This window comes from Fibroporia radiculosa (assembly GCF_000313525.1).
Source record: "Fibroporia radiculosa TFFH 294 genomic supercontigs, scaffold6100, whole genome shotgun sequence".
Taxonomy (NCBI): Eukaryota; Fungi; Basidiomycota; class Agaricomycetes; order Polyporales; family Fibroporiaceae; genus Fibroporia; species Fibroporia radiculosa.
In genome coordinates, this window is record NW_012133434.1 from 4,219 (window position 1) to 26,647 (window position 22,429).

At 49.7% G+C, this 22,429-nt stretch overlaps 8 protein-coding genes across 8 annotated transcripts; 5 read left to right on the plus strand and 3 right to left on the minus strand.

The window, feature by feature from the left end:
* Positions 1 to 3,686: 3,686 nt before the first annotated feature.
* FIBRA_06118 (uncharacterized protein) lies at positions 3,687 to 4,617 on the plus strand (the record flags this gene model as incomplete). The annotated part of the gene is made up of 4 exons (XM_012327855.1): positions 3,687 to 3,737; positions 3,803 to 4,186; positions 4,240 to 4,341; positions 4,393 to 4,617. 4 exons carry the CDS (start codon positions 3,687 to 3,689, stop codon positions 4,615 to 4,617), a joined length of 762 nt encoding a protein of 253 aa, XP_012183245.1.
* A 630-nt stretch (positions 4,618 to 5,247) lies between these two features.
* Positions 5,248 to 6,274, plus strand: FIBRA_06119 (uncharacterized protein; the record flags this gene model as incomplete). The annotated part of the gene is made up of 6 exons (XM_012327856.1): positions 5,248 to 5,342; positions 5,395 to 5,406; positions 5,463 to 5,836; positions 5,904 to 6,011; positions 6,068 to 6,154; positions 6,210 to 6,274. The coding sequence occupies 6 exons, from the start codon at positions 5,248 to 5,250 to the stop codon at positions 6,272 to 6,274; spliced, it is 741 nt and encodes a 246-aa protein (XP_012183246.1).
* Positions 6,275 to 6,589: 315 nt separating this feature from the next.
* On the minus strand, positions 6,590 to 8,692 carry FIBRA_06120 (uncharacterized protein; the record flags this gene model as incomplete). Its single annotated transcript, XM_012327857.1, has 12 exons — positions 6,590 to 6,819; positions 6,875 to 6,931; positions 6,986 to 7,282; positions 7,339 to 7,398; positions 7,457 to 7,642; positions 7,705 to 7,856; positions 7,912 to 7,960; positions 8,013 to 8,105; positions 8,167 to 8,237; positions 8,287 to 8,373; positions 8,433 to 8,616; positions 8,677 to 8,692. The coding sequence occupies 12 exons, from the start codon at positions 8,690 to 8,692 to the stop codon at positions 6,590 to 6,592; spliced, it is 1,482 nt and encodes a 493-aa protein (XP_012183247.1).
* A 2,155-nt stretch (positions 8,693 to 10,847) lies between these two features.
* FIBRA_06121 (uncharacterized protein) lies at positions 10,848 to 12,467 on the minus strand (the record flags this gene model as incomplete). The annotated part of the gene is made up of 1 exon (XM_012327858.1): positions 10,848 to 12,467. The coding sequence occupies one exon, from the start codon at positions 12,465 to 12,467 to the stop codon at positions 10,848 to 10,850; it is 1,620 nt and encodes a 539-aa protein (XP_012183248.1).
* A 955-nt stretch (positions 12,468 to 13,422) lies between these two features.
* Positions 13,423 to 15,120, plus strand: FIBRA_06122 (uncharacterized protein; the record flags this gene model as incomplete). The annotated part of the gene is made up of 2 exons (XM_012327859.1): positions 13,423 to 13,479; positions 13,537 to 15,120. The coding sequence occupies 2 exons, from the start codon at positions 13,423 to 13,425 to the stop codon at positions 15,118 to 15,120; spliced, it is 1,641 nt and encodes a 546-aa protein (XP_012183249.1).
* A 305-nt stretch (positions 15,121 to 15,425) lies between these two features.
* On the plus strand, positions 15,426 to 16,532 carry FIBRA_06123 (uncharacterized protein; the record flags this gene model as incomplete). Its single annotated transcript, XM_012327860.1, has 1 exon — positions 15,426 to 16,532. The coding sequence occupies one exon, from the start codon at positions 15,426 to 15,428 to the stop codon at positions 16,530 to 16,532; it is 1,107 nt and encodes a 368-aa protein (XP_012183250.1).
* A 222-nt stretch (positions 16,533 to 16,754) lies between these two features.
* On the plus strand, positions 16,755 to 20,918 carry FIBRA_06124 (uncharacterized protein; the record flags this gene model as incomplete). Its single annotated transcript, XM_012327861.1, has 23 exons — positions 16,755 to 17,045; positions 17,121 to 17,765; positions 17,816 to 18,022; positions 18,079 to 18,089; positions 18,142 to 18,213; positions 18,269 to 18,392; positions 18,448 to 18,570; positions 18,620 to 18,791; positions 18,849 to 18,908; positions 18,961 to 18,986; positions 19,039 to 19,161; positions 19,215 to 19,368; positions 19,425 to 19,446; positions 19,498 to 19,708; positions 19,764 to 20,027; positions 20,078 to 20,138; positions 20,195 to 20,307; positions 20,364 to 20,373; positions 20,426 to 20,520; positions 20,578 to 20,631; positions 20,685 to 20,711; positions 20,775 to 20,792; positions 20,850 to 20,918. The coding sequence occupies 23 exons, from the start codon at positions 16,755 to 16,757 to the stop codon at positions 20,916 to 20,918; spliced, it is 2,952 nt and encodes a 983-aa protein (XP_012183251.1).
* Positions 20,919 to 21,038: 120 nt separating this feature from the next.
* On the minus strand, positions 21,039 to 21,876 carry FIBRA_06125 (uncharacterized protein; the record flags this gene model as incomplete). The annotated part of the gene is made up of 3 exons (XM_012327862.1): positions 21,039 to 21,593; positions 21,646 to 21,759; positions 21,811 to 21,876. The coding sequence occupies 3 exons, from the start codon at positions 21,874 to 21,876 to the stop codon at positions 21,039 to 21,041; spliced, it is 735 nt and encodes a 244-aa protein (XP_012183252.1).
* Between the last annotated feature and the right edge of the window lie 553 nt (positions 21,877 to 22,429).

Sequence of the window (22,429 nt, forward strand, 5' to 3'; positions counted from 1 at the left end):
GACTGCCCTCCTCGTAGTACGATCCGCGCTCATACTCTGGGTACGACCCGGAATTCCAGTCTCCCCCTTGAGAAGGCTGTCCGGGGGCCTGCGCCTGGAACATGCCGCCCTGACTCAGCGTCTGCACCAGCTGCAGCACCTGCTCAGAGTTAAGGTTCGAAAACCCGGGCACGCCCTGCATGGCGCTCGCATCGAGCCCAAATGCTTTCGCGTCCAGCGGCGGCTGGCCCGCATTCACCATGGGGACATCGCCCGACGACGACGCCAGCTGCCCCACGAGCTCAGCTACAGACTGCTGTGGCGCCTCAACCGCCGCGGGCGCGCCCTCGCTCCAGAATATCGCATCAACGTCGGGACCAGTCAACATGACTCTAACCCCTTCGTCTACCTGATCCTCCGAGATCTGTGAAGGCGGCTCCGCAGGACTCTCGGGAATTTGGGCCAGCGACATGTACACGGCCACAAGCGCGCTCTGCTCGCGCTCTTCCTGCGTGAGCTTCTCTTGGCTGCCCTCCCCCCGCAGATGGACTTCGATGTCGGGCGGAGTATCCATCACTATAGACGTGTTATGTTTCACGACGGGCAGCGGTTTAATTCAAAGATTTGCTTACGGATGGGTTCCGACCACTCGAGCTGCTCCTCAAAGAGGTGAGCGTGTAGCGCGGCTCCTTCGTCTCGATCAAGATCGCGAATATTGTGCGTCGACAGCGCACCCTGTGTACAGACGCAGACAACACGTATGAATGTACAGTACATGTGAGATACGAGAGGAAATGAGCTGACATCCGCAGGATCATCGTCATAGATAGCTCGCTCAATGATCTTGATCATCTCAAGCTTGCCCTCGGGCGCCCACGTCACTGTCTTTTTCGGCTTACCGATGGCAACAGCGCTTGTCGATACCGAAGCTGAACTCGCTACTGTGGCTGCTGGTGGTGGTGTTGCTGTCGCTGGAGAATCCTTGCGTGATTTCGCCATCGACTTCAGAGCTTCCTCGAAGGGGTTAATAGAAGAAGGCTGGGCAACATTCATATCTGGCTCTTTCTTTACCGGAGCTGGAGGAGCCTTCTTGAAACTTGGCAACTTTGGCTTCGGCTTAGGGGCTGAGAAAAACGATGAATCGGATTTTGCGTCTTTCACCTCCCTTACAACAGTCTTGACCTCTTTCTTAATGGTGACAGATTTGGTAGACGTGCTCGAGGTCGATAGGGCGGCTTTCTTGGCAGGAGGGGCAGTTTTCGAAGACGAAGGATCGGCCTTCCGTTTCTTGCCCTTGGGATCTGAATAATGTCATCAGACTTATTCAGATTATATGGACCAACACATTACACACCCTCGTCAACATCCATTCGTTTCTGTTCCTCGTGACTGGCAGCCAGCAGCTGGCGCCATTTACGTTCTAGATTGGATGCCATGTCCTTAACGGCTGTTTAATGGAAATAGACGGTTTGGGTTAGATACATGTACTCTATTCCAACTCGAAGATATCATGGGAACAATAGTGTAGATTTTTGATGATTCGCTCATCCAAAGTTAGATTCGCGCTCCGGCGGTATGCACAATCGACAGGAGCAGCAGTCAATGCACATATGCATCTCATCGCACTAATCTATGGTCTGTGTCTGGCGCGTCACCAAAGCAAATCGGTACAAACCAACGGCCTTACAGCATATGCGGCAAGACGAGGTCGACAGCAAGCGTACATCTTATCACAAGGGGATAACTCACCAGGGCCCGGTGGTTCCTTCACTAATCGTACGATGATTTTGCCCAATTTTGATGACTTCAAGCTATCTAGGTTGAGTGGTAAACGGTCAATCACCTATGGTTAGTCAGGAAGGGAATCAGATTACATCGACACGGATTCAAACACACTTACGTGCAGCAACGGCATGATTGTCTCGACAAACGGAATGTCGTCCTTCCTCGCATAAGCTGACTTGAGCCATTCTCGGGTCACTTCCATCGCATCCTCGTTCTCAACCCAAGCACGAAAGTAATGGTTACCAGCGTTATCTCGCATCTTGGTCAAGATCTCCAGCCGAGTCTGAGGCTCAACTTCCAATGCGCCATAGTCCTCTATATGACCAACCAGCTGCGACACGGCACCGGCTCCTGTGAACGAATTCGGGAACAAAAGAGGTTTAATAGCGGTCACGAATGCTAATTTATGCTGTTCAGGAGTGGGGGTTGAAGGTTTCTGAATGGCCGGGACTCCGTAGAATGATGATGGAGGGACAGAAGTATGCAAAGAGAAAGGAGAGAGTGTGCCTTGTTGTGGTTGTGCCTGTTGCTGCGATGCTGAATGTGGAGAAGATTGCTGAAAATGCGATGCGGTCGTATGAACATAAGACGGATTGATGGACAATGTGGGTTGATGTTGTTGATGCTGGAATTGGTATTGCGTACGCGATTGAGGCTGAGATGAAAGGAAAGGAGGTGAGTGTTGGTAGTGGTGCATAGGGGACGACGCAGATCCGTTCATTGTGGTTAGTGCAGGACTACATGGAAGCAAGATCAGCGAGCAGCAAGAGAAGCAGGATATGTGCATACTCGATCATCATCGATGATGGTACGGCAGACGAAGGCTGTTGGTGTGATGGAGACGACGAGCTGGTTGCACCATTCAACGATGAGTAGGTTGAGAGGGGGAGTTGGGACGTCGCATTGGACCATTGCGGCGCGCCATATGGAACAGCATTATAGGGTCCGGGTGTATTGGGGATATAGAAAGGAGAGGGGAAGGCATAGAACGCGGCAGAGGGGTTGGACACCGAGTTTGAAGACGAGGGGACTGTCCAGAGAGAGCATCATTGACTGACTCGAGAAGAGAGTAGGGGCGCCTATTTGGGGGCGTGGAGAACGTGCTTACCCGAGAGATCGCCCAACCCAAAGTCGCTCAGGTCGATGCCAGCGGAGGCAACGGGCGCAGCACCCGACGCCGCCTGGACGCTGGACGAGGGGTCCTTCCAGTCGTCGCCGGCGGTGTGCTGCCCGTCTGGAGCGACAGACTGCATATCGGGAATTTGTTGTTGTTGCAGCCACGCCGCATTCGTGAATTCCATTTGTAACGACTCTTTTTTTTGCACTCGCGCTCTCAGCAGTTATGGAAAAACTATCGAGCTTATTTTTTTGGAACGAGATGCAGAAGGAGACCAGAATGCTGCGCTGTTTACTGCCCTCGTCAGTTATCACCTTGCCGGGTCGTCGTAGCGTCCAACGTTGTGGTGATGGTCAGAGGTTAGGCTCGCGTCCTTTCACTCTCCGCTTGCAGCTCCTACCTCAAATAGCCTTTGCCATTACTGTCATTTTTCTCACGCCCCCAATGACCACAGCTCCTCGACTTGCTTTTGTTCTCGCCGCGCTCATTGTACCACATTATTTAAAGAGCAGCCCATGCATGTCGGGATCAGGACGGGGGCGACAATATTATTCATGCAATCACATGGCAGAAAAATAGAACTCAGAAGACAGCGGCTAGTAAGTCGAAGGCTTCACGAGATTTGTAATGCTACAAACAATCAATTGAACCAAACACCTACAACGTCCATAATACGACTACGGCCACGACAACAACCGTTCACCCTTTCTTACCCTTTCTTACCCCTCCTTGTTGTAGTGTCGCGCTATACGACGCGACGCGTCCGACGCGTCTGTGAGCCGACTCTCCCTTGTTCTACATAACAATGGCCAACGTCCCCGAGGGCATTGCCCACTTCGAGTTTCAAAAAATGCAGGTGCGCTGCGGTCCTCTGGGCGGTTACCTTGCATTCATGTTGATTTTGCCTTTGGCCCCCCTTAGCTCATGAACGGTTTAGGCGCTGTCGCCGAACAGCTGCGTAACTGCGCCAGCTTTGCGGATCAATTCGCTCAAGTAGTATCCCATGTGCAGTACGGTGGGGCTGCAGCCGTTGGCCAGTTCGTAATGCCCCCCGGCGGTATTCCTGCACAGGTTGTCGGTGGTAAACGCAAGTCGCGCATCAAAGTGGATGCGGACGGCAGAAGGATCAGGACACCAAGAAAATTGAAGGATCCTAATGCTCCCAAACGACCTGCTTCATCGTACCTCATTTTCCAGAACGACGTTCGTCAAAAGTTGAAAGAAGAGCATCCCGGAATCGCGAATAATGAGTTGTTGACTATGATTGCAAAACTCTGGGGCGAGATGCCAAAGGAGAAAAAAGAAGTGAGTCTGGTCTGGGTTGTCAAGTGAGCCGACTTACCGACGTCCGTGTTCAGCAATACGAGGCGAGACAAAAAGTCATGAAGGATCAATGGCTCGTCGACAAGGCCCAGTATGAGATTGGGGGCTCTCCGGATACAGCCGTGCCTGTCGTCGTAGTAAGCGTGTGGTATGACTTTCGACGGCTAGACGGGCTCACCTACTGCTAGGCTGAACCTGCGATCGTTGCTGCTGCGAAACCAGATAAGGTAGCTGCAGAGTCCTCAGATGAGTCAGAGGAGGAAGAAGAGGGAACGTCGACACCCGAAAGCTCTAGTGGGGACGAGGATGATGAGGAAGAGGAGCAACCTCCTCCCAAGAGATCAAAGAAAGAGAGCGGGTCTCCATCTAAGGTCGTGCAGACCCCCAAGAAGCAGAAGAAGTCGAAGGCTTGATTGCTCCATTGTCGTCGTTGTCTTGCTTTATCCTATGTGTCGTCTGATAATTCGTTCGAAAAGCACGTTGGCCAGTGCGCTACTTTCATGTACCATTGTAACTTCGTTCGTCAAGCTTGGCGTAATGTTTGTTCCATAAAGTGTCATAAGTAATGCCATTTGGAGAGGGTTGACCTTGATCTCTCACTGTATTGTCCATCGATGGTGTCGCAGATCCAACAGAGTGGATTGGCACCAGGAAAGAGATGTAGGATGCACCGGCTGAGGATCATCGTAGACGTGGACGTGGACGTGGTAAGTGGTAGGTTCGAGGGCGTTCTATGCGCGGCAGTGCGAACGCGGTGCCCATGGCACAGCCCGAGGTCTCGCGTGCGGATGCTGTTACGAACATCATTGCACGGATATCTGCCAGTGGATCGAGTTTCCTGGTAACACTGCACTTGTCACTGCAGTATCCTTACTCATGGCCCACGACGGCCACACTAGACTAGCGCAGTCAATTTGTTCCGGAGCTGCGGTGTGGATGACCTTCCCCGGCTACAGATCACGATACAGCGCGAATTATATAAAGCATGTAGGATCCCGGCAGTACCCCACCTAACCTATCACCTCCCATCATCTCGCTCAGTCATGTCATACAGACAATACAGTCCTGGCTATGACCGTCCCAGGAATCCCGACACTCGTCAGCTCCCTCCTGGCTGGACAGCAGAGTATGACGATAAGTGCGTGTGACAAATCTTAGTATCTACCCGGGTCGCTGACCTTACCCTCTAGCTACAACGCATGGTATGCCTGAAGGCACCAGATCACTGCTGCTTATAGCTGATCGCGTCGTGGTCTAGGTTTTATGTGAACACTTTCGAAGAACCTCCACGTTCCTCTTGGGTTCACCCCCTCGATATTGCTCCTCGGTCTCCACGACCTGGAGGATACGCACCTCCCTCGGGTCCCCCACCTCCGAATGACAGACGAGGATATGATTCGTCTCGCGGATATGATCAACCCAGTTGGAACCAAGGACCTCCCGGCCGTTCCTACGATGATGGCCCTTCTCCTCGACCATATAACGACCGCCTTTCCCCTCGACCCTACGATGGAGGTCCACCGTCACGATCTTACGATGACGGTTATGGTTCATCATATGGAGCGCCGCTACCGCCAGGTGGATATCGCCCCGGCGGTGGGTATGGAGGACCTCCGCCTGAGGAATCGAGGGGTGAGCTTATGCTGTCTAGATATACTACATTGAGGACTCTATTAATTTTTTTTTGTGATGTCGTAAGGCTGGTTCGGTGGGGGTCCCTCTATGCAGCAACCCGCCAATGTAGAGGTGGTGGAGACACCTCCGCCTAAGAAGCATCACATGGGTATGGGGACTGCCCTTGCTGCTGGTGAGTATCGATCGTCGTATTGGCCTCGGCATATATTGAACGGTAAACACAATAAGGTGGCGCGGGTATTCTTGGTGGTATGCTCATTGGTGATCTCATTGAGCACCATGATGAGCGTGAGCGCATGGAGGGATTTGATCAAGGTGAGCTATACCATACACATGGTCGTGTCCAGATATCGAAGATGACAGTGCATAGGTTTCCAGGACGGTTCCATGGATCAGGGTTTCATGGACGATAATGGCCCTGGGTTCGGCTGGTGAACGTGCAACATTGTGGTGTCGTAGCATTGCCGAGGATGCGAGGATGTCATTAAAATGATCGCCTCGAAGCTAAGTTGGCGGTGGATGTTTGCCGGACATACGTTGTTTCAAACATGCATTCAAGACAGTCGCGTTAGTTTGACCAGCAGTTTCGTGGTTCTATTTCAATCCTGTCCATACCTGTATATAACTATAAAGACTCGTACTTCTAATCAGTATGTGAGTTGGTGCAACTACTCTGGTTATATCGAAATGAGTGTTCTGTTTTTGCTTATTGTCCGTCTTCGTGACCCGATGAATATGCTGTACGCATCATCACAGTACATATCTATAGTCGGGGTTCAGATCACCCATCGTGGCCTTCTCGTCCTCTGAGATCGCAGTGTCCGCACGATCCCGCTTTCGGTTCTCGTGGAGGACACCGAAGAAGTAAACGATGTCGGCAAAAATTGAGAGACAGGTGAACGAGATGCAGACCCTGTATCCCAGAAGGTACTTCGGCGCATCCTTCGCGAGGAAAGAGTACACGGCAATAATACCACCGACTGCACTGCATTAGGACGATTCCATATATCATAAGATGGTAAGAGAAGAACTCACTGTTCCCAAAACCGATTTGCCAGGCTGAACCCACAGCACGTCTCTGGTGGCCAGCAACTGTAGCACATGCCGTCAATAGGTGTGCGATCACACGAGTTGAATTCAACGTACGATTTGTGTGGAACCAGCAAATCATGACCCCCATTGCCGTGAATGCGCCTATTGCCGCAAGGAACAGTGCACCATACTGAACGTGTGGCTTGTCGTGCACCCGAAGCAGAACAATAAAGCCAGAAAGGCTGATCAATGAAGGGACGACTACGAAAGCGAATCGATGGTGGATATGATCAGACACGGTCGCGATGAGCATAGCGAATACGAAGCTGCATGCCCAAGGAGGAACGGAAAGCAGCTGCGTGTGGATTGCACTGTACCCGAGCGACTCAATAATTGAGGGTGCGAAATAAGCTGAGATGAGGGTAAGCACACGTGTCAATGGTAGAGTAGTGACCATAATTACGCACTATAGCCATATGCGGGTACAATAAGCCCAAGGTACATGAATCCACCCGCTATGATTTTATCTGAGGATGAAAGTGGTGTGTTCGATATTGATCAGCGCGTCGTCATGAGTGAACGTACAATCTTTGAAAATTGCCAAGCCACTTTTCCAAGTCAGCTTGTCGTGTCTTCTCGACTGTCCGACGTCTGCATGTAGGCGTGCTTCAATGTACTCCTTTTCATCATTCGTCAACCATTGTACTTCCTCTGGGAAGTCCGCAATAGCAAAAAAGAGCAGGAGGGAGATAACACAGGTTCCAACCCCCTCTGCCATGTCGAAAGTGCGATCAGCATCCAAAAAATCGCGTAGAAATAACTGTGACACACACCTAGAATGAAGATCCATCGCCACCCACGATACCCGCGTAAGCCATCCATTTTTCCAATCGCAGTAGCGAGCAATCCACCAAATGCACCCGCCAATGTCGTTGAACAGAAAAAGAAACTGAATCTCTTTTGCGCCTCTGAGCGCTTATACCACCTGTGAACGAAATGTATGTCAAATTTTGTTGATTGTGCAAGGCCACACGACGAACATCGCCAAAAGGTAAAAGCATCCAGGGAAAATTCCCGCCTCAGCCACGCCTGCAAAACAGGAGTGAGCGGCATATACTGATTGATAACTTGGAGCAATTACCCAAGAAGAACCGACACGCCAGCAATCCGCTATAGGTATGAACTAACCCTTGACAGATGGCGAAAAGACCAAAAAGGAACATGCACACGGAAACTGTACAATTTTGGTTTGAATGTCACCGATGAGTGGATAGAAACAATCTCGCATGACGTACGCCAAACATGTGGTTTGAAACGCTTTAATAAGATATTCGAGGGAATATCGAAAACAACGTATGGAACGAAGCTGAAGATTAAATAAACATCGTGACATAAGACGCAGAGAAAGGACTCACAAGATGACGAGGGCAGTGTTAAACTGAGTTCCTACGAGCTTGAGATCCGTCTCGAGACCGAATAGAGCTGCATTGGAGATATTGACTCTACACAATGTCAAATAAAACTACTGAGTGTACGAGCAAGGACGAAACAATAAACTTACCGGTCAAGGAAAGCCATGAGGTACATAATACACAGAATCGGTACAACGTGCATGTCTACCTTGAACATAAGCTTCCTCTCATCTACGCAAGGAAATCGAATCTTCGGGTCGACATCACTCTCGGTCTGTGAAGTATAGTCATACTGCTCAGCGTCAGCTGCGCTAACGCCGGTCCCATTCTTTACTACCAGACAAATCATCAGCTTCAGCAATACATGACTGATAAGTACCTGACGCCACATACGTTCTTCTGCGCTCATCGCGAAGTGGCGCAAGCGTGTGTGCTAGCTTCCGAGACAAATGCGGAGAGAAGGGGTTGAGGCCAGCATTTAAGCGTACATACGCAGCTCATCATGTCTCGTGGGGCTATGGAAAAAAATGAACGCGATGTGATGGAGAGGAATCTCGGAGGGATCTGGCCCTGTCTTTTGGCGTTCGAACTGAAGCTGAGACGTGGTCGGTATTTGGTGGCCAACACCCTCGGGCCCGTTTTGGTAGGTCTTGAGGAACATCGCTGCTCTGATTGGCTGCACTCTCGAACTCCATGACCCCACCATGCTGGCCTCAACTTGTGTAATTACAGTGAGACGTGTTTCAGGAGGGTGAAAACAAATTCAAACTGATTTACTTCAAAGTTGAACATTATTTCCATTTGACCTTGCCTGGAATCGGTTGGCCAGCATGCAGGAGCACAAGCTACCGGTGTAACCCCCCGTCTAAATCTATCTACCGAGCCAGATCTAGTGCGCCGCCTTGGTGCGTAGCTTCCATCTCAGTCAACATACCTCTCGATATGAAGGAATTAGGGCGTCGGATAATCGATACATCATGCGCATGCTAGAAACGCGCAAGTCCTCCCAGTGTGATCTCATCACATCGGTCTGAAAGACACCGAGGAGTTCAAAATTGATGCATAGCGTTGACAATACCCCGCGGGCCACAAGGGTCCAGAGAACAAAGTTGGCACTTGTGCTAACCCCCATTCTTTGATATCTCAAGTGCCATGTCTCCCCAGTCAACTACTAGTACTGTAGTGCACTCGTTAACTTAGGTAAAATTGGATGCCTCACCTGCGTGGAGAAGAGAGTAAGCATCACTGTACCGATGTCGTATGCCTAGATACGTCCAGGATATTTAACGTCCAGACAGGAGACCACATTGCGCCGCATACTTAGTCACTATGGCTCTCTGATTCAACCGGACATGCGACTCACGTCGGAGTCCTCAGCGTCGAAACACCGGCTCATGATACCCGATTTCCTCCGTCCCGTGTCGACTACGAAGTCTCGGGAGCGCGTCTGGAACACAGTTCAGATCACATCGATTCAGAAATTTCCATGAGCTGTTTTTCACCAGCTGGTCGAATTTCAACGATTATGAATCATGTTTGCACGAATTTTCAGTGTTGTCTAAGAACTGATTTGAGCGAAACCTGATGACGTGATATACTTACTGTACATACCAAGTACTGAACTTCAGAAAATCATCGCATCCGTGTGCATGGGTGTTACTGATGTGATCATGATGTCATGAAGTGTTTCATTGAATTCCAGCTCAGATATCCGCCTCGAAAGTCGACGCTAGTAGTGGTGCGCATGCTGTGCCTGAGAGATATTTGGCTGCATCTATTCTTGTTATGTATCTCAGAGGGTCGTGGCGATGTGAATGTGGAGAGAGAAGGAACATCATCGTCATATCATGATAAGCAGACCTGCACGTACCACGGTGAACGTTTGGGACCTAACCCGAGAAAACCGGCCTCCTCGCCTTAGCGCCGTCTCGATGACTCGCGGTGGCGCCTGTATCCCACTCTAGTCTCCAGTCCGTGCGTCTCGCGTTAAGAGGCCGGTATCGATAGTATTCAAGTCACTTGGCGGACCTAGTTCATGTACTATATGCTCACCTTGGTATCTTGACGTCTCCGGTGGCTTCGGCAGCACAGCGCCTCACGGGCGACTTTTGGACTAACCGACTTGTGTGCAAGCATGATACGACCAGAATAGCCCCAGGTCGTGTAGCAGGAAATGGCTATCCCCTTGAAAGGGTCTGATGCGGCCACATTTCACCCGTCTAGATTCTCTGTGACAGCAATTCTTAGTAGGGTAACGACTTGGTGAGCTGACCGCGACTTTGCGTCTACGGCTTTTTCTCACTCAGAGATATTTGCTGTTACTACTACTGTGGCTCGTACAAGGTTTTAATTCACAGGTCGATCAAAATATGACTGTCATTCCACAGCCAGAACAATTCAAGTTTAGGTCCCAGGTTGACCTCCGCCTTCTCCGTGGTTACAAGGCCATCTACGTTCGACATTCCTAAAGCAAGAGCTATTCAGGCGGATTCAACAATACTCGGGATTTCTATAACGTGCGGCATTACTGCTATGTCTACGTAAAGACTCCAATTTCGACCTATTTACAATGTGATATGGCTTTCGATAATTTTCTGCTGGAATCGTTCAACAGCCTCGCGGATTGCCTTATCCTTTGCTAATGCATTCGCCTTACAATAGGCTTCCGAAGTTCTCCACCCGCTCCATTCTGTCTGGTCCACCAGCTTCCACCACTCCTCCTTGTATGGATTTCCCGGTGCGCCGGCATATCCCCACGGCTTCGCGGTATATGGCTGAACATACGGATTGAGCACATGTTCTAGTGCTGGACTGACAGGGCCTGTGAAGTGAACTATGGATGGGTCCTGCATTGGCGATATATCCATGGAAGCTCGGTCGGGGGATGGCAGACTGGCATATGTTCCTAATCCTTGAGCATTCCACTTAAGTGACAGTGGCAGCCAGTCATTCATGAAATGTCTGTTCAATGCGTCCTGGTCGCGGAATTTGCTTTGCATCATCTCTTCGGCTGTGGCTTTCAGCACATTGAAGCGATGTCGAATCTTCGTAAGGTTCATCAATATTACACCTGCATTGAAATACGAACCCCTCTGCAACCCTTCATGTCCCATTGGAAATCCGATATCGGTAACCGCTGCAATTGAGTTTCTCTTCAGGTCCGTAGCCCACAATGGCTGTAAATTGGCTCTAACAAGTACGTCTGCATCCAGGTATAGGACACGTTCGACCGGCAGGATTGGAATCATATCGATCTTCGCAAAGGTGGCTCCGTGCTTAGCGGTGATGCTGTTGGTTGGCAGCGAAATGAAGACGATGGTTACATCCCTGTTCTCGGAAAATCCCTCCAATCTCCCTCGATCTTCATCAGTGAGGCCCAGGTCTACCACATAGAAGGTGAGTCGTCCAGTTGTGTGAACGATGGTACTGCGGATGACAACGGCTGCTGCCATTGCATAAGCAGAATCAACAGTCAAAGCGATGTGGATGCTATATCCTAGGACATTCTCCAGCCCATGGTCAATGTTTTCCTTCGAGAGAAACCCGATTCGCATCTCAGATGTTTTCTGGAGGACTAGCTGGTACTGCAATGGGCTCGAGAGCAGTTCAAACTCTCCTGCGTGAAGCGTCAGAAATGCGTCAATCCCTCGCTTCGGGTGATGAATGCTATTCTCTGGCTCTTTATCCCAATGGTAATCGTCGAACACGATCACGGCACCTTGCTTGGCTAGTCTCCAGACCAACTCGCCATCAAGAAAGGTGTCGTCCGCTTCATGAGATCCATCTACGTATATCCAATCATATCCAGGGTTCGTGGAAGACATTTCTTCCCGTAGGAGGGTCATGAGTGCCGGAACACTGAATTCGTCGAGGATGCGGAATGGTTTTCCTGTCAGGGATAAATTATGCACGACTTTCTGGTAACGCTCCCGCCCAGCAGTGGTCTTCATGAGATCAAAGTGGTCGGCGCATACAATTTCACCACCTCCCGCGCATAGTTCCGTTAAGAGGAACACGGCGGATCTCCCTTCCCAGGATCCAATCTCTAATACTCGAGGGTTTGGCGATTGGACGAACTTGAAGAGCGACCTCCAGGTTTCGATATTGAAGGAAAACCAATCTTGTGTAGCTGTGAAATTGAAGCTCGGCGTGGCTTCATCAAAATTTGACATCTTCAGGGGCATAGTGTGTTCACCATATCAGTGGGTGGATATCAATGCACAGGATTGAAGTGAAGTACGCACCGTCCCTGTTTGCTATCAGATTCAGGGAGGAGTTGAGCTCAGAGGGAAGTGCCTCGATATTTTTATCGTCTTCTAGTTTAGTATCGATTGTTTGCAAGCATCGTCTCTCGCTAACTTGCTATCCACCATAGGAACTTGACTTTCCCGAGTACAAGATGATCAACCTGGCTGCGATGTACCTATTACACGTGTAATAGCTGTCTCATGGTGCGTACAGCGTGCATTCGTCTTATCATCTAGAGTTGGTAAAGACCTTGACGGGCCGGAAGCTTGTCTGTCTACTTATGTCGCCTACTTCACTTCAAAGGCGAATTGCTATAGTGAGAAGCAAGGAGAGTTTTTTTTTCCACTCTGAGGCTCATCAGTGAAATTACCTCAAACCAGGTGTGTCATAATACCAATGGCTCTCATCTCGGTGAAAGTAACCTGCTTCCTTCAATGTCACAGGCAGATATCATGTGGACGAGCGTAAAGGAGTTACAATAGCGTTGTTGACTACGCCACTTCTCGCAGTGATCTTTTGAGGCAAAGTGTTGCCTGCGCAATACAAACATGCGTTATTGTTACTCCTTTTGGTTCGCCTCATGGCACGACAGTTCAAGATCTGGTATCCGCTATACTGCCGCCAGGAAATGGCATTGTCTTGATAGCCATATGTTGGTACGGGGGAGATATGGCATTTGATATGGTGGTGACTTTGTCGACGATGTTTGAGGTATTCGAGGACCTTTGGTACAGATGATGTCAGACCTATGCGTCGTCACGGTTTCCAAACCTGGAACCATGCTGCATGCAGCACGACGCAAATATTGAAGCTTGTGCGTCCCCCATTCCCTCATCCTTGTAAAAGGACTGTCCTGTTCACCTTTCCCTGAAACTTTCCCCATCGGCTGGGATGTCTCGACTCCCGCAAGACGATCTTTACCTGGTTACTGGTGGGAATGGATTCATTGTAAGAGACTTGAAGCCTTTTCCCTATTACTTTGATTTGCCGACGGGGACAATATAGGGACATCACGTTGCCAGACGTCTTCATCTTGAAGGATATCGTGTCCGCATCACCGATATCGGCTCAGTCGTCTATTCTGATCCTTGGCCACCCACAGTAGAGGTGATACTTGGGAATCTGTGCGACCCTTCATTTTGCGCCAAGGTCGCCAATGGTGTTTCTATCGTTCTTCATTTTGCTGCCAACATGGGGGGAATGGGTGTTATTCATACAGAGAATGACATTCAGATATATCAGGAAAACCATAGTATGACCCTGAATCTTATTTCAGCTTCACTTGCCGCTGGTGTCTGCCGCTTTTTCTACGCCTCGTCTGCATGCGTCTATCCCGAGCTACTACAAGGCACGGATAAAAGGGATGTATCTCTTAGAGAGAGCGATGTATGGGCACACATGCCCCCTAGTCCTCAAGGGCTATACGGCCTAGAGAAACTCCATGGAGAACAACTCTTGCATCAATACGCTGGAGAACTGGAAATCCGGATCGCCCGGTTTCATAATATCTATGGTCCGGAGGGATGTTGGTCAGGCGGCCGCGAAAAGGCTCCAGCGGCGCTCCTGCGCAAGGCTCACGCCGCAGCACGTTCCGGATTCCTGCCTGCGGAGATTGAGATATGGGGGGATGGATCCCAGCGACGAAGCTTTTGCTTTATTGACGATGCGGTGGAGGGCATCTTACTGCTATTGCGCTCAAACTGCAATACTGCAGTTAATATAGGATCCGAGCGATCCAGCACTATCAAAGAACTTGCCGATCTAGCATCACAATGTGCAGGATTGGATTCTCGTCAGGTTTTTCCTCGATACATTGCTGCAAGACCGGTAGGCGTGGGGTCACGGAATTCTAACAACGATCTGGCGCGAGGCACCTTGGATTGGACACCATCTACATCTCTCGAGGACGGAATGCGACGTACGGGGGAGTGGATCCGCCAGCAAATGGACAAGCAGCTACTTGGAAAGGATGATGCCGGACAGAGCAAATGCATTCGCGAATGGCAGAATAGCGAAGTCGTGCATCTGCAGTCGGATGTCTGCACCTTCGCTATACTCTTGCCCATCACTTCACGGGGACGACCCTCCCCAGGTGACTGCCTTGATAATCTCCTTCACTTATCTCGATCCCTCAGATCGACGACTCTGTATGATACGGGGAGATCCAGGTATCGTCTCCGTATTTACATAGCCATCGATCACGACGACCACTTTCTATACAAAGGTGGAGGCTATAACAAGCCGGAAAGTGTTCTGCGCTCCGAGGGATTTCAATATGTCGAGACACTTATTTCCCAACATCCCCATGGGCATGTATGCGCTCTTTGGCGTGATTGTGCGAGGAAGGCTTGGAAGGATAAGTGCGATTATTTTGTGTTAATGGGTGACGATGTTACCCTACAGGATCAGAACTGGATGTCCGCGGTGTGCGACGCATTCGCGAAGATTGCTTCCGAGGAACATGTACCTGAAGGCTTCGGTTGCGTCGCCTTCAGTGACAATCATTTCCCGGAATGCCAACCTTTCCAGTGCTACATCGCACACACATGGACATCTTCGAGGGCCACATTATTCCGGACTCGTTTGTAAATCAGGATGGTGATCCGTTTGTTTTTCAGCTCTATCGACGGTGGAATTCTTCGAGGATGATCTGTTGCAAAATCAACAATGGTTTAGGTGGCAGCCAAGACGCCCGATACAAGAAGGTCTCCGCTGTGGACTGGACATTTGGACCACTGGATCATGCTACATCCACCGTCGAATCTTGGTTGCGCTGTATCTGTCCCCAGGTCGAGATAAGGCTCACGCTCGACGTCATCATTCCTTGCTATCGAGTCAATCTGCTTTACATTGACAGATTCCTGGCACTGAGGCCATCTGAAACGTGCTCGACCATGACAATTATCATCGTAGATGACCCAACTTCACCGAATATTGGTGAACTCATGGATAGGTATGCACATCGTCCCGACGTCCGCATTCGAGTAAACCCAGTCAATTCTGGAGCATCGGCATCGCGCAATAGAGGATTGCAGGAATCCTCAGCAGAATGGGCTTTATTTTTAGACGACGACGTGACGCCGGAGCAGAATATTCTCGTTGAAGCCGAAAAAGCTATACGCTCAAACCCTGCGGCTGCAGGATTCGTTGGAAATGCACAGTTCCCTGTTGCCGACACGATCGCGACAGCCGCTATCCACCTCGCAGGAGTCACGTACTTTTGGGACATCGCCAAGAAGAGGGCCGACGACCCTGATTTGCCTTGGGGTGTCACTGCCAATTTGATCGCGCGGAGGAATGTACGAGACGACGTGACATTCGATCTAGGATTTCCAAAGACGGGAGGGGGAGAAGATATCGATTTTTGCCGCAGGAAAAGGAACTATTCGATAGCGCATGGAGGGGGAGGGTTCTATGCAGCCCCCAATGTTGTCGTCACACATCCGTGGTGGAACAAGGGCCAGAGATACTATTGGCGGTTCTATATGTGGAGCAAAGGGGATGGCGCTCTCGTTGCAAAATATCCGGAATACTCCTACAGGCAAGCCGCTCCTACTAGCGCCGAAACCTTGGTGCTCTGCGTCATTTTCACCACCGCTAGATGCGTTTTTTCTCTGCTCCAAGGCAATACCAAATCCGTGGTTCTGACGTTGTCTATCGGAACACTCGTATTTGCGTCGGGATTAGCTGCGAACGTTGTACATGACCTGTACCGACACCTTTGGAGGAACGTGGACAGATTGAACGAAATGAAGATCGCCCTCGACAGCCCATCTCTCGTCATGGCTACTATCGAAAGTACCATCATCCGGATCATCAGCGAGTACGGTCGGTTGGTGGGGATGGTGGAAAGGCGGGAATTCAAGTACATTGGGAGGAGCTTCGATTGGTTCACGGATCGAGCGGGAGACGGTCCCAAGACGGAAGAGAACAGAAATCGAGTAGAAAGGCTGACCGTGTGGTTGGTCCTCAGTGCAATCGTGGTCCTTCTCGTCTCTTAAGTTACGTATGGTTGTATATTTGTTGTAAGTAGCACTGCATCGAAATATTCTCAGAGAACAAAGCGAAAGCCGCGTAAGTCACGTATTTACATTCGCGGAGATGAAATATGTAAGCGTGGCTCGACGCGCGATATAAATTAGGTTTGAGCGCGTCGCGTCTTGTCTCGCGCTCTTGCCCCAGCATTCGCACCGCGACTCCTGAGTCGCTGCTTGCCTGCTACGATGCCTCTCACGAGACAGCGTGCACGCAACACGCTCTCTACATCAGCCTCCGCTGCAACTAGTGGTGTATCGTCTCCATTTAGCGAGAAACCTTCCAAGCAATCTACGCCCGCTACCTCTGTAGACGACGACGTCAAGGAGACTGATACCAAAAGTGCACGAAATCTGAGATCTATTAATGCAACCAAAGGCAAGAAGCGTGCGAGAGAAAGCAGCGACGAAGACATACCCATCGCAAGTCGAGCAACAAAGCGAAGAAGCGTGACCAAGACAGCTTATGTCGAGATACCTGTTCGTCGTACCAAAGCTGTTGAGTCTCACTGTCAATTGAAGCTGAACACACGCTGAGACGATGTATAACACTAGAAACAGCGAACTTCCGGTGTCACCTACAAGGCTGAGAGTGTTGTCGCCGAGGTGGAATCCGACGACGACGTTGGTGTTCGTGCGGATGAGCAGTTTTCTATTGACGAGTCTGGCGATAGTGGATCTGATTATGAGGCATCTGACGATGATATTGAAGGAGAACAGGCAGAGAGTGTCACAGACCAAGAAAGCGATTTTCATGACGGCCTCACAGAAGAAGGAATTGACGACGATACTGTGATGATGGATGCCGCAATTCAGTTGTCGCTGATGACGACGCGACTGGACGAAAATCATATCGCGGGCATGTCAAGCGAAGGTGCTGGTCCGTCAAGCTTACGCCCACCTGTAACCAAGGCCGCTTCTCTGCGAGCGGCGGCGGCGGAGCGTCGTCTTGCGCGCGAGCAGTCTGGTGGCGACTACGTACCGGATGACTTCTCTGGTTCGGATGAAGAACCAAAACGCGGAGGCAAGAAGTCCGCTCTACAGAAATTGGCCACCGTGAATTCGCGAAAAGAATCAACGAGCTATGGAGAGAGACAGAAACAACGGAGGGAGAAGCGCAGGCTCGACCGACTGGCGAGAGGCGCTAACAGCAAGGAAGAAGCTGAGCTACGCCGGAAGCTGGGTCGCAAGCTAACCTATGTACGTCGGTCGATTCTATCGTGCCATCTCTGTGACTGATTTTTTCATAGGCTGAAAAATCTACTATAGCATTGAACAAGCACCATCCTGACCTTCGGGATGTCTGGGGGGATTTGGAAAGGGACATTGCTATAGTTGTGCCTCAGAAAGCAGAACAACCTGCTGGTATGAAGGTCACTCTACTTCCCTTCCAGATGGAGAGTTTGTATTGGATGAGGAATCAAGAGAATGGCATCTGGAAGGGAGGTGTATTGGCGGTGAGTCTCATGATATAATGCTACAGCCCATCTAGCACTAACAGGTCGAGAAACAGGACGAGATGGGGTACGCTATCTCGCCGTTCTCGTTTTCTTCGTAAATTCATATCCGTTTACAGCATGGGTAAGACCATCCAGATGATTTCACTGCTGGTCTCGGACAAAGGTATAAAGCCAAATCTCGTAGTAGCGTGAGTATCTGCCATTGGGAAGAGCTCCCCATGGTATCTAACATTCCACCATTAGGCCTACCGTGGCTATCATGCAATGGCGCAACGAGATTGAGGCACATACCGAAGGATTTAAAGTGCTCGTGTGGCACGGTTCCTCAAGGGCGTCAGACATAAAGGAGTTGAAGAAGTATGACGTGGTATGTTCTTCTACTCGCCGTTTCCTGAAGTCGAATTCATGTGGATATTATCCAGGTATTGACGACATACGCGGTTCTCGAGAGCTGCTTCCGCAAACAGGAAAATGGATTCAAACGCAAGGGGAAAATTATCAAGGAGCGCTCGCCTATTCACCAAATACATTGGAACCGAATTATAGTCAGTCATGATCACTGCATATCCGTATCTAAACTAACAACTTCAACAGCTTGATGAGGCACATAACATCAAGGAAAGATCAACAAATACAGCTAAAGCTACGTTCGAACTACAAGGAAATTTCCGATGGTGTCTCTCGGGTACCCCTCTCCAGAACCGCGTGGGGGAACTCTACAGTCTCATCCGATTTCTTGGTGGTGATCCATTTTCATACTACTTTTGTGAGTACATGTGTCGTTCGAGAGATTGTTGTGATATACAAACCCCTTGAACTATAGGCAAACAATGTGACTGCAAATCGTTGCACTGGAAGTTCAGTGATAAGAGAAGCTGTGACGGTAAGTACTGCGCCTCGCAATCACACTTTTTGACAACTGAGTCTTTCATTAGACTGTGGTCACAGTCCGATGAAACATGTGAATTAGATGCTCCCGTATCTGACGTCGTATGACTGAATGATTTTCGCAGACATGTCTTTGGAACAATGAGATTCTAACGCCAATTCAAAAGAACGGCATGGTTGGCCCTGGGCAGACGGCATTCAAGAAACTCAAGATCTTGCTCGATAGGATGATGTTGCGGAGGACGAAGGTTAGTGTAGTTCCATACTGCCAATATCAACACAGCTAAATTTACGTCTGAAGCTCGAACGAGCTGATGATCTTGGTCTGCCTCCTCGCACGGTGGTTGTTCGCAGAGATTATTTCAGTCCTGAGGAGAAGGAGCTGTACCTATCCCTGTTCTCGGACGCGAAGAGACAGTTCAACACTTATGTAGATTCTGGTACCGTACTCAACAGTAAGTGAAGGCGATGGCTAAATCTACTTCTGGTGTTGACGGCTATACTTTCACAGATTATTCGAACATTTTTAGCTTGTGAGTGGCGTAATAAAATTGTGGTTATATTTGCACTGAACTCCTTTTCAGGCTTACGCGAATGAGACAAATGGCTTGTCATCCCGATCTTGTATTGAGGAGCAAGAGCAACGCAGGCACGTTCTCGCAGGACCTATCTGGCGAAGCTACCGTCTGCCGGCTATGTAACGAGGTTGCCGAAGACGCGATTCAAGCCAAATGCAGACACATCTTCGATCGGGAATGTATCAAACAGTATTTGAACACAGCCATCGAAGCTACTGTGAGCCTTTTACTTCTATGTACACGTAATTGAGCTGATGTCAACTGTCGTTTAGCCGGCATGTCCTGTATGTCATCTTCCTCTTACCATAGACTTGGAAGCCCCTGCCCTGGAGCTCGAGGAGAATGTGGCGCCGCGTCAAGGAATCCTAGGTCGGCTGGACTTAGACACATGGCGTTCGTCCTCGAAAATTGAAGCACTCGTTGAAGAGTTGAGCAATCTTCGAAGGCAAGATACGACCACGAAGAGCATTGTGTTCAGTCAGTTTGTCAATTTCCTAGATCTCATCGCGTACAGGCTCCAGAAAGCGGGTTTCACGGTAATCTTTCTATCGTAAGACGAAACGTCAGCTTGCTAAAGGTTTCACAGATTTGTCGGCTGGAAGGTACCATGAGTCCTCAAGCACGCGATGCGACAATTCAACATTTCAGTGAGTGACTTTCTAAAAGCCGTTTATTATAGGTAGATGGTTCAACAACGCTCCAGTGAGCAACGTGCATGTCACAGTGTTCCTTGTTAGTTTGAAGGCGGGTGGCGTCGCTCTGAATTTGACGGAGGCATCGCGCGTTTTCCTTATGGATAGCTGGTGGAACCCTGCGGTACGCTTCATACAATGGCATTGGTGTACATCTAACGATCTCTATTCATTGATCAGGTCGAGTATCGTGAGTCACGTCATGTTTCTTATCTCTTGATTGACCCCTGATGCTTTTGCAGAGGCGATGGATCGAATCCATCGATTGGGACAACACCGTCCCGTACAAGTTGTCAAGCTTGTTGTTGAAGACAGTATAGAGAGCCGCATTATACAGGTAAATTACATCGCCATTTTGAATAACGTTGCAATAACCGAATTTTATCCCACTCAGTTACAAGAGAAGAAGGCTGCTATGGTAGACGCGACATTATCAACAGATGATTCAGTGAGTCCTACAACAGTAGCATGTCGGGCCATAGAGTTTACGAATTCGCATAGGCCATGGGCAGATTGACGCCTGAGGACGTAAGTGTCCTTTTCGTCTCAGTCTTTGATCAATGCCGACAACCTTCATTATTCTTTTGACAGCTTGGCTTCCTGTTCAGGGTTAGTGATATGATGCATTGGGCAGGTCTATGTACTAACAATCGAATTAGCTCTAAGTTTTACTTCAAAATCCTCTTGAGCGTGTTCTCGGACGAACTCAATGGGCGTGAAAGTACACTATACTGATTCATAGTTCTTCATTCATATGTTATTACTGTTTGTATTGAGTCTCAACCATTATCTTGTCTAGCTATCAGCTCCTACAATGTACATCTACATAAATTTGTCCTGGTATGCTTCCTTGTCTTAGAATAGAGTTGGACAAAGCTTATATCGCGTGTTCCTCGCCCATGCATCCCATTGTTCGCCGAATTCTTTGCTCAGCACCCTGTCCTCTGCCGCCGTCCTGATAATGATGCCAGATGACATGATGCCCAAAACGCCTAACCAGGTCAATGCAGCCGCCACACCACCAGTAGTAGTCCAAATTCCCATGTCCGCCCACCATGATCCTGGACCTAGTTCGATGAGCGCGACACCAGTGAGTGCCATGATACTTCCCGAATAAGCCGGGTGGCGAACGATGGAATATGGTCCGGTAGTGATAAGCTCGTGGCCTTCTCGTATGGCGAGCTCAAAGGTGAAGTATCGTCCGAGTTGACGGTAGCACGTTATACGAACTGCAGTACCTGCTGCAATCAGTAGCCACCCTGCCACAAACCCGAAGGTGAGGATTCCGGTTTGGGTATTGCAAATTGATACGAGACGTTCGCGCGGGAACGTTGCCGCGAGCATGCCATGTGGCTTGTACGTGCAGAGGGCAGATGCTGCATGACAGAAAAGGGTCATCCAAATGGATGGCTGTTGATCACCGGTGAGCATTCATTTAGGATGGTACGGGGGAAAGATTTACTGTTACGACGAGCTGAGGGAGCCATCTGACGATCGTCCTGAAGCCTGGCATCTCTAGTCCGGAAAACTTGGACTCCTCACACCTCTTGGGAGTCGGCTGTGGCGATCGACCACACTGCCAACATTTAGTTTTACTGTGGGCAGAGGCCATTATTAGGACACTCACCAACGTCGAGAAGTATGCAGCCGAGAACAACATGATTAACTTCAAAATGATGGACTGGGAGGTCATGACTACTGTGGGGAGGCTTTCTGCCCTGCCAATGTTCAATTTACATCGGGACTCGCGCCTTTATATCTGTTGAAGGACGGAGGAGATTCCAGATGCATCGTATTCCTAGATGCATGCGGTGCATCATTCCGATCCGGGATAGATACTAACATACCACAATGAATAGTAGAATGTCGAGTTTCAATCTTCTCGGGATACTTTGGCCACCGACACAGCTTGAAGCATAAGCGCACTGGTTATTGACAAATCGGGGCGCTGGAATGCTCCGTCCAAGTCGGCATGCGTTGATGGTGAGCCCGACGTCAAACAAATCTGCGGGGGGCCGCAACTAGGATTGATAAGTGAGCTAGCATGTTATCGAGGATCCAAGGATGCGGTTGTCCTGAGACTTGGCTGCAGATTGGTTCGTGACTCAGCGGCACGCTAGCGGATAACAGTGATGAATTTGTACTGTACTGTTTCTGAGATACGCCCCAGTGTCGGATCTTGTCACGTTTCCGCTACCGCCGCTGTATGCTCCTTGCATGAGATGTGGCGAAAAGGGGGGGAAAAA